General features: G+C 42.4%; 1 protein-coding gene across 2 annotated transcripts in view; it reads left to right on the top strand.

Annotated features, from left to right (window-relative positions):
* CERS6 (ceramide synthase 6) overlaps positions 1 to 15,887 on the top strand; it is an 82,178-nt gene that overhangs the window by 59,798 nt on the left and 6,493 nt on the right. The window contains exons 5-10 of one of the 2 annotated variants that reach the window (XM_083712467.1): positions 1,375 to 1,425; positions 3,399 to 3,491; positions 5,915 to 6,043; positions 7,723 to 7,829; positions 14,001 to 14,157; positions 15,212 to 15,235. In XM_083712467.1, the coding sequence (XP_083568593.1) occupies positions 1,375 to 1,425; positions 3,399 to 3,491; positions 5,915 to 6,043; positions 7,723 to 7,829; positions 14,001 to 14,157; positions 15,212 to 15,235 (561 nt within the window). The remainder of the gene's footprint in view (positions 1 to 1,374; positions 1,426 to 3,398; positions 3,492 to 5,914; positions 6,044 to 7,722; positions 7,830 to 14,000; positions 14,158 to 15,211; positions 15,236 to 15,887) is intronic. The other variant, XM_083712468.1, reaches the window with a different exon arrangement.

The following is a 15,887-nucleotide window of genomic DNA, read 5'->3' on the forward strand; positions in this document are numbered from 1 at the left end:
TGACTATAATCTATCCAACCAAGATCTTGTCAGGGGTCAGCAAGGCTTACCTTGCCTGGGCTGGTTTACTGCCGCAGAGCCCCCTATGTGGGCCGGATTGCAAGTGCGCATGATTGCGCACACCTGCGATTTTCGGTGTTTGCACAGACACGATTTCCAGCGGCGCAGAAGCGAGTCTCCGTGCCGGTTTAGTGCAGTGCACGGGGATTTGCTGAGTGGACAGCTTGTAGGCCGGTAAAACGACCCCCATGGGCTGCTTGTCGCCCATGGGCATTAAATTGCGACCCCTGATCTACTGCAGTGGCATTAAACTGAGGTGTTTTGTGTAGACAGGCTGGACAGGCTGCCTTCATCCTTGCAAAGGTAAAGATTAAGGGACCCCTGACCATTAGATCTAGTCACAGACGACTCTGGGGTTGCGGCGTTCATCTCGCTTTATTGGCCGAGGGAGCCGGCGTACAGTTTCCGGATCATGTGGCCAGCATGACTAAGCTGCTTCTGGCGAACCAGAGCAGCGCACGGAAACACTGTTTACCTTCCCGCTGGAGTGGTACCTATTTATCTACTTGCACTTTGACATGCTTTCGAACTGTTAGGTTGGCAGGAGCTGGGACCAAGCAACGGGAGCTCACCCCATCATGGGGATTCGAACCGCCGACCTTCTGATCGGCAAGTCCTAGGCTCTGTGGTTTAACCCACAGCGCCACCCGCGTCCCTCCCTTCATCCTTGTATGCTCTGCTAAATAAGGTACAGTCATACTTTGGTTGTTGAACGCTCTCGTATGTTTTGGCTCCCGAATGCTGCACCCTAGAAGTGATTGTTCTGGTTTGTGAACATTCTTTTGGAACCCGAACATCCAACGGGGCTTCTACGGCTTCCAATTGGCTGCAGGAGCTTCCATTTTTGACTTTCTGTGGAAGAGTTCCCAGTTACTGACATTTTAATTTGTGCTTCCATTCTCAAAACAAATCATTTTAAAATGATCGTTGCAATTTTGGTTAAGTATGTGTCAAAATATTCTCAAGCAATAGCAGCACACCCCTTGTTTTTCTTTGCTAATGTAGTGATTGTCATTTAGGAAGCAAAAATGGGACAATATGTATCTTATCCGTAGCTTGATTAGAATCAGATTATTGTTTTCAGGATGCTACTAATTGTAGAGAGCTTTCATGAATGATCGGTTTCAAAATAATATGAATAACTTCATTTCTGTAAATGCAGTGGAAGTAATTGTGAGGCTGTTCAAAACGCTCGTCTAAATTCTTTGTGGAGGGAAATGTGAAGCTACCACCAACTCTAGTTGCATTTCTGTAACATCTCCCAACATTTAAACTTGTTTGCTTCTCTTCTCTCCCCCCCCCCTTTTTTTAAAGAGTCCCTGGGTGTGGAACACTCGGCTGTGCTGGACTGGATACCCATATCAGGTAATGGGTATTGCATGGAAATGAGTATAAAATAAACCATGATGCTGTTAATCTGGATGGCGGATGGATGGAAGGGAAGGAGAAGTGGAGGAGAAGGAAAAAACACTCTTCTTTTTCTTCTCCACTCATTGCTGCTACTTCTTACATGCTGCCAATGAGGAGGGAAGATAAGGAGGAATGCTGGGGGGCAAAGACAGGTGGGAGAAGCTACAACTTCTGCTCTAGAAAGGCATTCAGGACTTGTCATCATCATCATTTCCTCTTCCTTGGAGGCAGATTTTTCCAGTCCCTGTTGCTGAGCCTGGTTCTGAAGAACTTCACCAGCACCACTAATTAACAAGGCTTTAGGATAAAGCTCTGAAACACTTAACTTTTTCAACTGAGGGGGGAAACTGGCAAACTGAGGGGGTGTCTGTGTGTGGAATGCAACAACATAAAGAGGACATGCCTGAAAAGAACCCTGAACAGAAGCATTAATATTAAGAGGTGATGCCACAATGCAACATTTTGTTGTAGGATCCACTTGTATAAGCAGATTATAGACTGAAAGGCAAACCATACTGAAAGGTATTGGAACGAACCCAACCTTTTAGGGTACAAAAAAATCATCTGAACATGCAGGGTGGGAGAAGGGGCTTTCTTTTATTTTTTTAAAACATGTTGGACAGTTTTCAAGGTACTGTAATGAGCATAGACGTTGTCACGTTACCCATTTGCAAGGGTGATGCGAAATACATTTGCTGTACAGCACAGCATTTAAATCCCCGTTAGCTGGTAGGGGACAAATCTGGGTTATCCAAATCATAAATAAATAAAACTCTGCTTCAGTGTCAGCACTAAGGCAAATACATCCCTTTAATTAGCACATTATGCGGAGAATAATTTATATAGAGGTTTTAAGGTGATGGCTGTTGAAATTAGAGTCGGAAAGGACCCAAAGTCTGACTAGGCCAGCTGCTTTGGTCAAAGGTAGGTTCACCTACCCATTTCCCCACAGTGTGCCATAAATAGAAAACGACAAGTGTTGAACGTGCCAGCCAGCCACATAAGTCAAAGTTTCCAGCCAAAAAGGTTTGTGCAAAGCATTTGAATCATACAGGAGGCCCTAATTTCCAGAATTAGGCAGAGTCACAGCTCTTCCCTTTATCAAAAAGGCTTGCCCTGCACCATATTCATAATACGTCAATGCTAGCCTGGTTCATGTGTCACATTAAATCATAGTTAAAATAAATTATGGGTGAATGTGAACGAGCAGCATACTACTGAAATTGTGCTCCTATTATTATCAATAATAATCTGGAAACTTCTGTTTCAGTGTATCTGAAGTGTATCTGAAGAAGTGTGCATGCACACGAAAGCTCATACCAAGAACTGACTTAGTTGGTCTTTAAGGTGCTACTGGAAGGAATTTTTTTTGTTTTGAATAAAATTATTATTATTGTACCAGGAAGTTTTTAATGTTTGGCGTTTTATTATGTTTTATATGTGCTGGAAGCCGCCCAGAGTATCATTATTATTATTACTATTATTATGGTCCTCCTTCATTCCTGCCGTGCTGGTGGGAAACAAACTACATTCTGGCCTTTTGTCATTCAAACCAGGGCTTTTGTGGTTTGTTTGGAGGGGGAAAAAACACCATGAGCCTTGGAGGAGTGAAGCCCTCGCAGTTTGATCAATGGGCATGCAGCTCATTTAGATTATGCAATAGTTTATTTCAGCTATGGTTTAGTGTTTGCAGACCAGGCCAGTGCAAGGAAGCAATGTGAGCCACATAGAGGAAGAAAAGGGTAAGCGTCGGTAAAGTAGTGTTTTTTCTCTCCGTTAAGCTTTTTTAATGCGGGAGAGGAACTCGCTAGAAATCTTACCAGATAGGAAATATTCTGTAAGTGGCCTGAGGTTGCCATTCAAGTGAGGATCTGAAGGTTTTTAAACTTCTCTGTTTTAATCTCTTTATTTATATCCCCTCCTTTCAGCCGCTGATGCCAGAAATGCATTACTACTACATGCTTCAGCTGTCGTACTATTGGTCCTTAATGTTTTCTCAGTTCATTGACATCAAAAGAAAGGTAAGAGCAATCTGTGGGTTTTAAGGAGCAACCGTTTTTAAAGAAGGCTGTGAAAGTACACTTTGGTGAACGCTTGTACATTGAATTAGCAACAACCTGTTTCTAGCTGTGAACTCCTGTAAAAGTTAAATGCAGTGATGGCAGCGGTGGATAACAACTGCATTTTGGGGCAGCAACATTTGCTGACATTTCCAAACCAGCTTGAAATGGTTTTTAACATCTCCAGTGCTGTGTGGCAATATTGGCCACTGTTCATACAGGCAACTCCCCATATATGTGGGGGCTACTTTCCAAAGGCACCACACATTTAAGTGACATTGTGTACATTTGAAACAACAAAACCAGCAGCATTCACCAGACTCCAAACTCCGTGGGGGGGGGGGGGCGTGGGATTCAACTAACGAGTCCCATCAACTGTAAATGTTTTTGAATAAACAAACGTCACTGGTGCTTAGAGATGGTGGATTCACTTCTGGAGAGCAGAAGAATAAGCATTTTCATCATCCATTTTATTAACTCAATTATCGACTGAATGTAGTTAATTCAAATAATTTGGGTTGGCTTCTGCTCAGTCACATAAATGCTCTGAGCAGTCAAAGCATTTAAGACAATTAATTAGATCATTGCGCAAACATACGGTGATTACAGAAACTACAGTTTACTAGCAAACTACAATCTGCTAGCAAACTCCAGCCCCTCCAAAAGGCTTTGGAAGAATTCTGTACCAGAACATACAAAGAGGGATTCAACATCACACTGTTCTGATCATGCCATCCCCCTGCTTCTCCCATGATGTGCTGTTTTAGGGGTTTCTTCCAACCCTCCAAGAGCCACTTTGGGGGAGCATAGAGGGCATGCAGAGAGAAGAGGGAGGAAGATCCATTGTGCAAACAGAAGTCCTTTTCGCAGGAGATCCAGCTTCTTGGCCTTCTGGGCCAATTTGGTAGCGAGAAGGAATATTCTTTGTAGAGGGGAAAGATGTGTTGGATCATGTCCGGCAATGGTGTGATCCTAGAATGAGAGTGAAATCTACCACAGAGATGTGCTTACCCTGCTCTTTGCCCTAATAGCAGTTTCCTGACGGGAAAATACCTTCCAATAGAACTGACTGCTGATGTTCAAAAGCCTCTTTCAGTTATTGGTGGGGTATAAATTCCAGTAGATTATCCCTGCCTGACTGAAGATTAATGAGCAATATCTGCAGTCCAGCATGTATTATCAGCTCAGCATTCCGCGAAAATAATGTGACTGGGTAGATGAACTTTTTTCACCAGTTCACAGTGGCACACTTTGCGTTTTGATGTATTCGCAAGAGTTGGGGGGGCAGTGATTGTTTTTATATTGTTCGTTTTACACATTCCTACATTGTATTTATGGAAGACAGAAACAGTCATGTGGGGAGTGTGGTCTCCTAAGAAGCTTATAGCTGCCCCAGAATGTCATTACTTTAACATCAGTCAAATTTATGTATGTGTTTGCTGAGTTTTGGTCAGATGACAGATGGTATTTTGAGAGAGAGAGATGCTGTTTTGAGGTCAGTTTAAAGGATTTTAGAAAATGGCTACCTCAATTAAATGGTTTATTTGCATTTTTGAGAGGGAAGGAATGTGTTGGATTCATGTGAAATGCAGTCATGTAGTTTTAGCAAAGGCCCTGGCAGTTTCTAGATGTTACTATACTTGAAAATGCTGTGATGTATATGAAGTCCTAGAAACAGATGCCCTCCTGCTGCTGCTAAGTTCTGCCTTGCTACTTCAAGTTACCAGCAAATAAAGAATTTGTGGGTGTTGGTATGGTATTAAACTACTTTGATCCTTTTACAACTTCAGGCTCTGTCATAATTCTTCAAACTTGCACAAACATCAGCTTACATAGAAAAAAGCAGCATGGAAATATTGCAATATCACAATGGGCCTGTCGCTAGAATGGGCTGTATTTTACTCCCCTTTGAAGTAAGACAGGCTCCAACCTTGTGCACCTTTGGTAGGGTGCTAAAAAAATTGTGGGCACTGTCAAATCTCTGTTCGGAAAACTGTTCTAATTTGTTTTTTTACTATTGTGCGCTACTGCGATATTTGAGTATGCTAGACAGTCTGTAAATATTTCAATCAAAAAACCTAAACTGTAGAGCATCAGGACTCAGAAGGTGCTGTATGAATTTCAGCCTAAAACCCCAGTGAGCGATTGCCATTCTTTGCAGACAATAGTAAGATAGATGGATTAATGGCCTAACTCAGCACAAGGCCGTTTCCTGTGCCCCTGCTAAGTTCCTGACTGCATTCTAATCTTCTCTCAAAAAATATATGTGCAGAGTTTGTATATTTGGCATTTATTTAATTTTATATATCTGTAAGAATAAATGTTTGAAAAGCCAAATTAACTTGTGAACAAATGTTGTAACTCCGTTTATCTCTCCGCCTCAGGACTTTACCATCATGTTTACCCATCACATTGTAGCAGTCATTTTGATAACCCTCTCCTACACAGTCAATTTCATCCGAGTGGGAGTTCTAACGATGTGTCTTCATGATGTGGTGGACAGCGTGCTGGAGGTGAGAGTAAGAGAGAGAAATTTAGCCATAATAAATCTTCATGTCTTCAAAACATTTCTTCCAGAACAAACAACGTTTTAAAGTAGTAGGCTACAGCCCAGTGTTTCCCCGACTTAGGTCTCCAGCTGTTTTTGGACTACAACTCCCATCATCCCTAGCTAGCAAGAACAGCAGTCAGGGATGATGGAAATTGTAGTCTAAAAAACAGCTGGTGCTGGGGACCCAAATTTTGGAAACACTGCTAAAGCCCATGAAAGCTTCTAGCTGTTGAAATTTGTCTCAGAGGTGGCTAAGTGCTGCTTTTCTTAAGCACCGTGAGCACAGTGAAACATTATTTTGAGTAAAAATGCTTTCAGTTGGGCTGTACTTGTCAAACATGGCTATTCAGTGAGTTCTTGAAAAAAACCATATAGGATTTGGGAGTCCATAGAACCTCCACATTTTAACTGACTACGGCAATGCTTTTTCATACTATGTAGTTGCTGAATCATAGCAAAGGTCTATATAACTAGCATCACTTTTATTTTGGGAGACCTGGGTGTATATATAAAGCCTGTTGCAGACAAGGGTTATATTTCCCCTGAAAGGGCAGGTGCGCAGTGCAGAGACATTATTTGCGCCTTGGGTATACAGGCAGCAGTGAAGACTTCCTTTCATCAGCTTTGAATGATTTGCCTGCTGTTGCCTCCTCTCTTGAAAACACACCTGCCCTCAGTTATTCGTGTCCTAGTTAGTCCAAAATGTGGCAGCCAGACTAGGGCCAGACTAGGGTCCAAAGATTGGAGCTTATTAGTCTAGCCATGTTCCTCATCTTCATTGTTGCCTGTTTGTTTCTGGGATCAATGTAAAGTGCTGGTTTTAGCCTTCAGAGCCCTTAAGGACTTGGGGCCAGGCTACCTCCAGAACTGCCTGTTCCCACGTGAGCCTGCATGGCACTTAAGGTGAGCTGCAGAGCTCTTGCTCTTTGTCCCCTGCGCGCATGAGATGAGACAGGCAAGTCTATGCAATACCTAATCGCTTTTAATGTGAGTTCTCAAAAATCTGTTTCTGCTGTGTTCTGCAGCACAGTCCTATTCATGCCACGTTTGGTAAGAAGGTTATCTCATATTGCTTGATGGAATTTATTCCAATGTAAATGTAAAAAGACAGCCCTTAACGTCTGTCTTTTTTTATTGCTGCTTTTAGTATTGTTTGAATTTTTATTTGCCCTAGGTTTTTCTGATTTTTATTTTTAAAAAAAACACACAGAAAAGACGGCTAAAATGTTGGCTTTTGGGGGGTTCTTTTAACTCTCCTGTACTGGGACCATGAGTAGTAAACCATGATTACCACTTTTAGTTGGTCTGGAGAGAGCTAAACTGCAAGCCTGTGTTTGGGTGACTCATGAAGCCAAGCAATGACTTGGCTCAACAAAACAACCAGGGAGAAGAGGCAGCCATAATCTCCTCTCCCAGAACCTGCACAATTGTGTGATTACACTAAGCCATGGTTTGGCTTAGTGTGATATGCAAATGAGGCCGCTGTGTGAAGCATCGTCAGTAGAAGAGGTAAGGGCACTAAAGAGTTCACACTGATATGCTATGCATCATTTGAATATTAATTGTCCGGTACTGTGTGCAATAATTATTTTAGACGTAACTTCTATTAAGGAGATAACCCGTTTTCCTTCCTTGTTATAGGCAGCCAAAATGGCAAACTACTGCAAGTGTCAAAAGTTGTGTGATTTCCTCTTCCTCTCGTTTGCTATCATTTTCATGATTACAAGGCTTGGATTGTATCCTTTATGGTGAGTAAATCTGCCTGTCATTCTCAAGGGCTATGGTTGCTTTTCTTATGTACTGCTGCTTCTCATACTGAATTAGTTTGGCAGGACCACTAAAGAATCAGCTTATCTCATAGTGGAACCCACAGAATATGATATAATGTGATCTGAGTCTGTAGACAACTAAACTGTGTGTTTCGTGTTGTGCACCATAAATAAAGTTCAAGTACAATAAGCCTGCAACTTACGCATGGGGTCAGTTCCTGGGAACTACACACAGACACATAATGCAAGGAAAACCTGTAAGAAGCCATTAAATTTTTTTTTAACAACCCAGCATTGTCAAGGGAGGGGGTCACTTTCCTGAGTCCTCTCTACAAGCTACTAATCAATCAATGCTGCCAGCCAGCCAGCCCAATCACATGCTCCCACTTTGGGGGCTAATTGTTACCACCTACAGCAATACTTCCTCACAGGATCACTTCTGCCACTGTTGCCTCTTCAAACATCTCTCTCTCAGGTGTCTGTAATCCCATAGTGTCATCCAGGGTATGTTTTATGGAGAGATCGTAGTCATAAATTGTCAGGTGCTGATGTGGTTGCTCGAGAGCAAACAGGCAAGACTCCAACCTGCCTTTTCCAGGCTTTATTCTTAGTGCAAACTATTTACAGTGAAGAGCGTCGTAAGTTCATGTCCGGCTCAATCGCTAGCAGAATCTGGGAGTGGGCAGTCCTTGTACCCCCCCCAGCATAACAGTCATGTGACCCCCAACCTTCTCCTCCCCTCCTTGCACCGAAACCTACTGCGCAGAGTGGGCGCTGGCAAAAGGGTACTTCCCTCCTCTCCGGTTTGCTCAGCCTCGGCGTTGAGGCTCTCCCTAGCATCCACTGGTCCCACCACCTCCTCTCCACTGGAGGTGGGGTTTTCCTCCTTGCCGGAGGAGGAGCTGCTTTGCAAGATTTTTGGAGGTTCCCTATAACACAACTGCCCTTTCGCCTCTGAGCTGATGGCAGTTCCCTGACATAAATCATATTGTTCATGTGCTTAATTGCACGGAAGAGTTCGGAATATTTTTACAGGTCCCAGCTTGCTGCCTCGTGCTCAACATCACCATCTTATTTACTGTCGCTTTCTGCGCATGATTTCACCAGCTCCTCAAGCTCTTCATCTGTCAGTGTTTGTGCAGGATCCTCAGTTAACTCTTCCGCTCTTCCTGAAGAAGGTCCCCAAAGCCCCTACAGGACAAACAAAATCGGGTTGAAACAACCCTGTTTTGATTAAGTCATCATAGTTGCATTGCTAATCCGGTCCATGTGAACAGAGCACCACAAAAGGTGGTTTGGGGGGGCATTCAGCTGACCAGCTGGCTCTGCAGCAGCAGCATGGAACAATAGAGCACTAATTTCATGTAATCATTATCAATTCTGTGGCTTTGGCCTAGTTTAATGGTATCAGGAAGATGGATTTAATAAGTAAGCCAGGAAATCTGTAGAATAGTTACCTCCACTGCTTTTTGGTAGTGTTAGTTTATTCACGTGCATCCTTGAACATTTGCATGAATTTTTAAAAACCTTCTTTTAATGGTTTGGTAGGAAGATATTGCAAAAATCTGCTTGTTTACATATGACCTCCCCCTGTAGAGGCAGGTTTTCTTTTCTTTTTTTCCTTGTGCAATTCCAAAGGAGCTTCCTGCAGCCAATCAGAAGCCTCGCTTTGGTTTACGAACGTTTTGGAAGTCGAACAGACTTCCGGAATAGATTCCGTTCGACTTCCAAGGTACGACTGTACTAATTTTTAAAGAGTATGGGGAAACTAAGGAAGCACCATTAATCATTTTTCTGGGCTAAATTTAAGTAAGTCTAGCAAAGATGGCTAAATATACCCCTTAGTTTTCAGCAGATAAGAATTAATAGAACCCTGTCCAATATGTGAAATTCAGAGGTGGTCATTACTTTAAATTTCTGTGGAGAATGCTAAAACAGAAGGCACCACCATTTTAATGATTAATGCTTCAAATTGTATATGTTGTGCAGTTGCTAAGGACGTTCCCATTTTGTCACCTCATCTTTCTCCTTTGTTTAAAAGCCATCTTTCTGGGAAATTCTCTTTTGGCTTGTTTAGGAATAAATACTGGCATATCAACCCAAAAGAAATTTTTATTGCAGGCTGCTATAATAGCCCCTGTGAGCAGGTTAGTGGCATATGGCGCTGTGGGTTAAAGCCTCAGCGCCTAGGACTGGCCGATCGAAAGGTCGGCGGTTCGAATCCCTGCGGCGGGGTGCGCTCCCGCTGCTCGGTCCCAGCGCCTGCCAACCTAGCAGTTTGAAAGCACCTCCGGGTGCAAGTAGATAAATAGGGACCGCTTACCAGCGGGAAGGTAAACGGCGTTTCCGTGTGCGGCTCTGGCTCGCCAGAGCAGCGATGTCACGCTGGCCACGTGACCCGGAAGTGTCTCCGGACAGCGCTGGCCCCTGGCCTCTTGAGTGAGATGGGCGCACAACCCCAGAGTCTGTCAAGACTGGCCCGTATGGGCAGGGGTACCTTTACCTTTACCTTATAATAGCCCCTGTGAGCAGGTTAGTGGCATATAAATTTTACAAATACCTATTCAGATGCATAGTCCAGCTGGATAATTAAGCTTAAACTAATTTATCTCATACTGATAAATGATGAAAGGATGCATTTGTTAGCTTTCTTTTGTGGCATACATTTTGCAAGTACTTGTGTCAAATACTTTCAGACTTGCTGCAAGAACAGAGAAGTGAACCCGAAAGCCAGTGCGTGTGTGCACTTTAGTTTTAGATTGCTGTAGTTGGCTTAACACTTCTGCGTGTTTTTGCAGAAGAGAACAGAGAAATGTCATCAGTAATACGCAGGTGCACTGACCATTGAGAGCGAAGAATCCATAGCAATGTGCAGTTAATGGCTTGTGTAGTTACTGCAGCGGTAAATGTTTAGAAAGATTTCTTCTAGCTCAGTCCAGGAGTGCACAGATAACCTACGTAGGAAATGTTAAATACTTTAAGCTGGAAGACTCTTCGTGCTTTCCTATTGCTGTTTTCTAACTTTCATCAGCCACTCTCCATTCCCATTGTGGCATATTTGTGAGTCTGAATTATATTGGTCTGCCTCCTGCCCCCACCACTACTAGGCCATACTTCTGGACTGTCTAGCTCCATTGCTAACCTCATCCACACATGTGCAGGTGTATCCCAGTTTCAAGGCTATGAATGATAAACTCTTTTGTCTTAGATAGCTAAGAGAACTAGGCAGGTCAGGAAAGGCTCTGCTCTCCAACTGATAATCTGCTTCTTCTCTGTCTAGTTGACAGTATGGATGTTTATGTGGGATTGTTTTAGTGTGCATTTTAGTGATATTTTTGAAACCTGGTTTTTATACTTCAGAAGCCACTTGGAAGTCTGTTTTTTGCATTAAGCGACGTATAAATTAAGTAATAATACTAACAGATTCTCATCAACTTCAAATGGAATAATGCCAACTTTTTCCAAATGCACAGGTTTTTTTATTGGAACTGGTCTTAACTCCTCTGTAGCCATAACAGGGTTCCTATAGGTCAGTATTTCCCAAGTCGTGAGTTGCAAACCACCTGGATTAAGACAATGGGAAACTGATTCAAATCTCTGCCCAAGCCATGGGCTTTGTTAGATAACTGTGGTCAAGTCCTACCCTTCAACTTGTTTGTATATCACCCACTGTTACTTGATGTTTCTGCATTTCAGGTCCTAGCTACTTTCTCACATTTTTGGGGCTTCTTTGTTCTGTGAACTACCCAAGGAACATACAAAGATCAGTAAATGAATACATTTTCCTCCCTCCAAATTAAGCACTGAGAAGATTCTTCAGAGCCTTTTGTCTGATTAACTTGTGTTGTTTTTTTACCATGAGTCTCATTCTCCATCTTTCATCTGAAGTTATCTTGGCACCTTTACTTTAGTTGCCTCTGGCCCCAGTTGTCAACCATCCCAAGTGTGAGGCTTAAACCCAGCCATACTGATTATGTTAGTTTTCCACCACAAAAGTTTGCAGAACAGCATGGCATTCCAAGTTAATGTATGTCAGAGGATTCACTGACACAAGCCCAATGCCAAATAGACAGTTGACGTTAACTTGCTAAACATGCCATCTAGTGGTTAAATTCAGTCTGCTACATCTGTGATTCAGCCAAGAGTCTTGTATATCAATAAATACCAATTTATTATGACATAAGCTTTCGTGGAATTATAAATCTATTGGTCTTTAAGATGCCACAAAGCTCTCTGTTATATTTGCTGCAAAAGCCCAACCCCTGTAGAAAATATTAATTCAGTGAGCTATCATCCATATTAGTCCCCCCCCCTTTAGTCAAACTTACTAAATGTTTACTGCAGAACCTATGAGAGCCAGGTGTGTCTTTATCATTGAACAACAATGATTTATTACAAAAAAAATAAACATTTCATTTTATATAGTGTATTTAAATTTCCTTTAAAACTAAGTAATCAAATGCTTATAACAGTATTAGTAGCATAGCTCAGGGTCATAACATGGATCAATTCATTATCACATGGATCAATCTAAGTGTCTTGGAGTGTCAGCAGCACTAGTAATCTTTGTCTAGCTACCTAAACTACTTTCTGTTATGATTCAGTCCACTGGAATAATAGTCTAAAGCATTAAATCAGAGTGGTGGTTTATTCATTAGGTAAGAATGCAGAGTGGGGGTGGGAGAGAAGAATGTAATATGAAACACACACATTTCATTAACCAGTTCACCAATATATACATCTATGTCTCTCCCACCTCACAAAAAGTTGGAAGATTATAAAACAATAGGGTTGCTAGTAATCATTCATTTTTCTATTAGATAACTTGATATCAGTTGAGCCCTAGAATAGCTTGTACAATCTTCAATATGCTGATGTTCTATTAGTTATTGATTAGTCCATTTGGGGATTCAACGGGTCATATATCATTCACACCAAAATGAGATTACGGGAACTGATCAGTAGTACTTCAAGTCACATGATATGCTAGTGTTGATGCAGGGCTTTTAATATGCAGGAACCAGTCCAATGGAAACAGTACTGGTAAGCATTTTAGATGAATACATTAGTTCATCCAGATTGAATGTCCCGGGTTGATAATTCAGAGGTGAAACAACGAATAAATAAGCAGAGATGGCTAAGGTGAGTGTCTTGTTTGGGAAGACTGCCTTGGAAGCCTCACCTTGAGTTCCATCATAGAAGAAAGGAGGAACATAAATAAAATACAATGGGAGTCACTGGGAAAGCAAAGCAATGTGTAGACAGCCTCCCATGAAACAGGGTTTCTCAAATTTCAGGGCTCATTTTGACCCATTGATGAGCTTATAAAGGTGTCATTGACACTGACCCAAATTCTTAGGAATGTAAATGAAATAAAGTCAAGAAATAATATGCAGTCAACACTTATCAGTCATTGTTAACCATTACTAGGAATCATAACATGTAAGGAGTAAGGAAGTAAAACGAGTGATAATAATAGCATTCTAATGAGAATTACGACTTTTAACAAGCATATGAATAAGTCGGGGCAGCAGGTGGGGTTGTAGCTCAATAAAAGCTTGAAGTTTTCCAGATGACAGCTTCCTTTTATATCTTTGTGGGAGGTGTTGGAATTATTACTTTGATGCTATAAAAATAATTGTTTAAAAAGTGAAACTCTGCACCTGTATACAGTTTCTTTTAGCAATGAAACAGCGTGGTCTGAGAGTACTGTTGTTTTGTGGAGGCATCTTATTAAATACAGAGGCTCCTCATTGGCAAAGGAAGCACATGCCTTTTATTTCTGAAACTCGTAGTTCCTAATTATTCCCCCCACCCCCTAGTCTCACAAACCTATTTTAAATCCCAGGCCCTTTTTGACCCCCTATTGACCCCAAGGTCTTTATTCACCTCATGTACAGTTCCACTGACCCCAGGAGGTCAGTATCAACCACTTTGGGAAGCCATGATGCAGATGTATTGATTTTAAAGCATTCCAGACCTTGTTCATATTGGAGATCATTGATAATGTGGATGGGCTCGTTTGAGTGACCAGTTTTCATGCTCTGTTATTACATTCATAATGACTCCAGTAGGGGTGGGAAGCATTGTTGAGAAATGAACCATCTCTCTCTTGTTTTATATTGACTTGCCATTTTCTCTTTTCTCCAGGGTATTGAACACAGCAATATTTGAACTGCCCGAAGCAGTTGGTGGCTTTCCTTCCTTGACGATCTTTATCATTTTACTTCTGGGACTTCAAGTTCTCCACTGTTTTTGGTCCTATCTAATAGTAAAGGCAGCCTATAAAGCAATTTTGAAAGGCAAGGTAAGGAAAAAAACAAAAACTGTCTTCTGCTTTCTAGTGTGTAATTTTTCCCCCCAACTAGCACAGTTCCCTCAAGTCACTTGACTTTATCAATCTATGGCAAAAACTCGCTCCCTTCCAGAAGACACATCAGGTCTTGAAACTGTATGTTTAATATTGACTGTCTGAGCATTCAGTTGAATTGAGCATGGGCTGCTGATTCAGGGCAACTGTTCCACTTAGGCTTACCTTGGTTCATCTATGGAACTTGTTTACTGTAACCAGAGAAGCTGTTTGCTATACTTCTCAAGGCCACAAACACATGATATTGGCATCTTCCACTTCAAATGTAAACTTGTCCGGAAGCTGCTATCAGTTCCAGTTCACTGGCAAACACATTTGTATGATCTATGCACTTGCAAACATGGGTTTGCTTGCTTCCATACATTGCATTTTTTCTAAAGGGTTTTGTAAAGGTAAAGGGACCCCTGACCGTTAGGGTTGCAGTTCTCATCTCGCTTTACTGGCCGAGGGAGCCAACGTACAGCTTCCGGGTCATGTGGCCAGCATGTTTACCTTCCTGCTAGAGCGGTTCCTATTTATCTACTTGCACTTTGACATGCTTTCGAACTGCTAGGTTGGCAGGAGCAGGGACTGAGCAACGGGAGCTCACCCTGTCGCGGGGATTTGAACTGCCGACCTTCCGATCGGCAAGCCCTAGGCTCTGTGGTTTAGACCACAGCACCAACCGCGTCCCTACCCATAGGTACGCCTTAAAACTGCAATGTGCAAAACAGCCCTGAGCTTTCACGCTAGGCCTCTGGAATTCAGAGGTTCCTCTGCAACCCCATAGTATTGCAGTGTAGTCTGTATAGACAGTAACAGGGTGCTACTATGTCAGAGAATGTGGCTTCTATGGAGTTGAGCCTTCAGTGATTCTGGTAGTTCTCTGTCTGTTCTCTCAGAACTGCATTTTGTTCTCTTCCGTCCTAGCAGAAGTCACTTGTTTAACACCAAACAATATGTGTCTTCTTTCTTAACCTTCTTAATTATTTTCTTTCTGCTGCCTTTGAAGGCTGGGAAGTGGAACCCTTTGCATGTAAGTTTCCTTGAGGGAAAATGAACACACATGCCATGCAAACATCATCATCATTATTATTATTGCATCTTCTCTCCTTGTTTCTTCAGTGGTTGTCTTTCTGCACAGCCACTCTGCTTAAAATGCACGCTTGTTGAGGGCTTCCAAGCCCAAAGGTATTGAGCATGTTCTCAGGAGTGAAAGAGAGATATGTATCAGTTTGTTTAAACATGGGAAATGACCTTGGGCCAGTCACACTTCTTTGAAGTCTCCCAGCCCCACTCACCTCACAGAGTGTTTGTTGTGGGGGAGGAAGGGAAAGGAGAATGTTAGCCGCTTTGAGACTCCTGAAGGGGAGTGAAAGGCGGGATATCAAATCCACCTCCCTGCACCACCACTTCCTTTCTCTACCTCCTCACATCCTGCTTCCAAGACCAGAAGTGAGCTGGGCTGGAAGAAGAAAGGCTTGAACTGATAGCGTACAGGGAGATAAGATGGAGGCGGGGGGAGGTGATTTAGGTTCCCTCACCCATGTGGCCCTCCTTCAATGTTAAAACAACAAAACCTCACTTTATATGAGACAGGGCAGGAGCAGTTGTTCCCCACCATACTATTGTGTGCAACACTCGAAAGCAAACAGATGAAAAGCTTTAAGAGTAAAGGCTAGATAGAA

Source organism: Podarcis gaigeae, assembly GCF_964106915.1.
Source record: "Podarcis gaigeae genome assembly, chromosome: 1".
NCBI lineage: Eukaryota > Metazoa > Chordata > Lepidosauria > Squamata > Lacertidae > Podarcis > Podarcis gaigeae.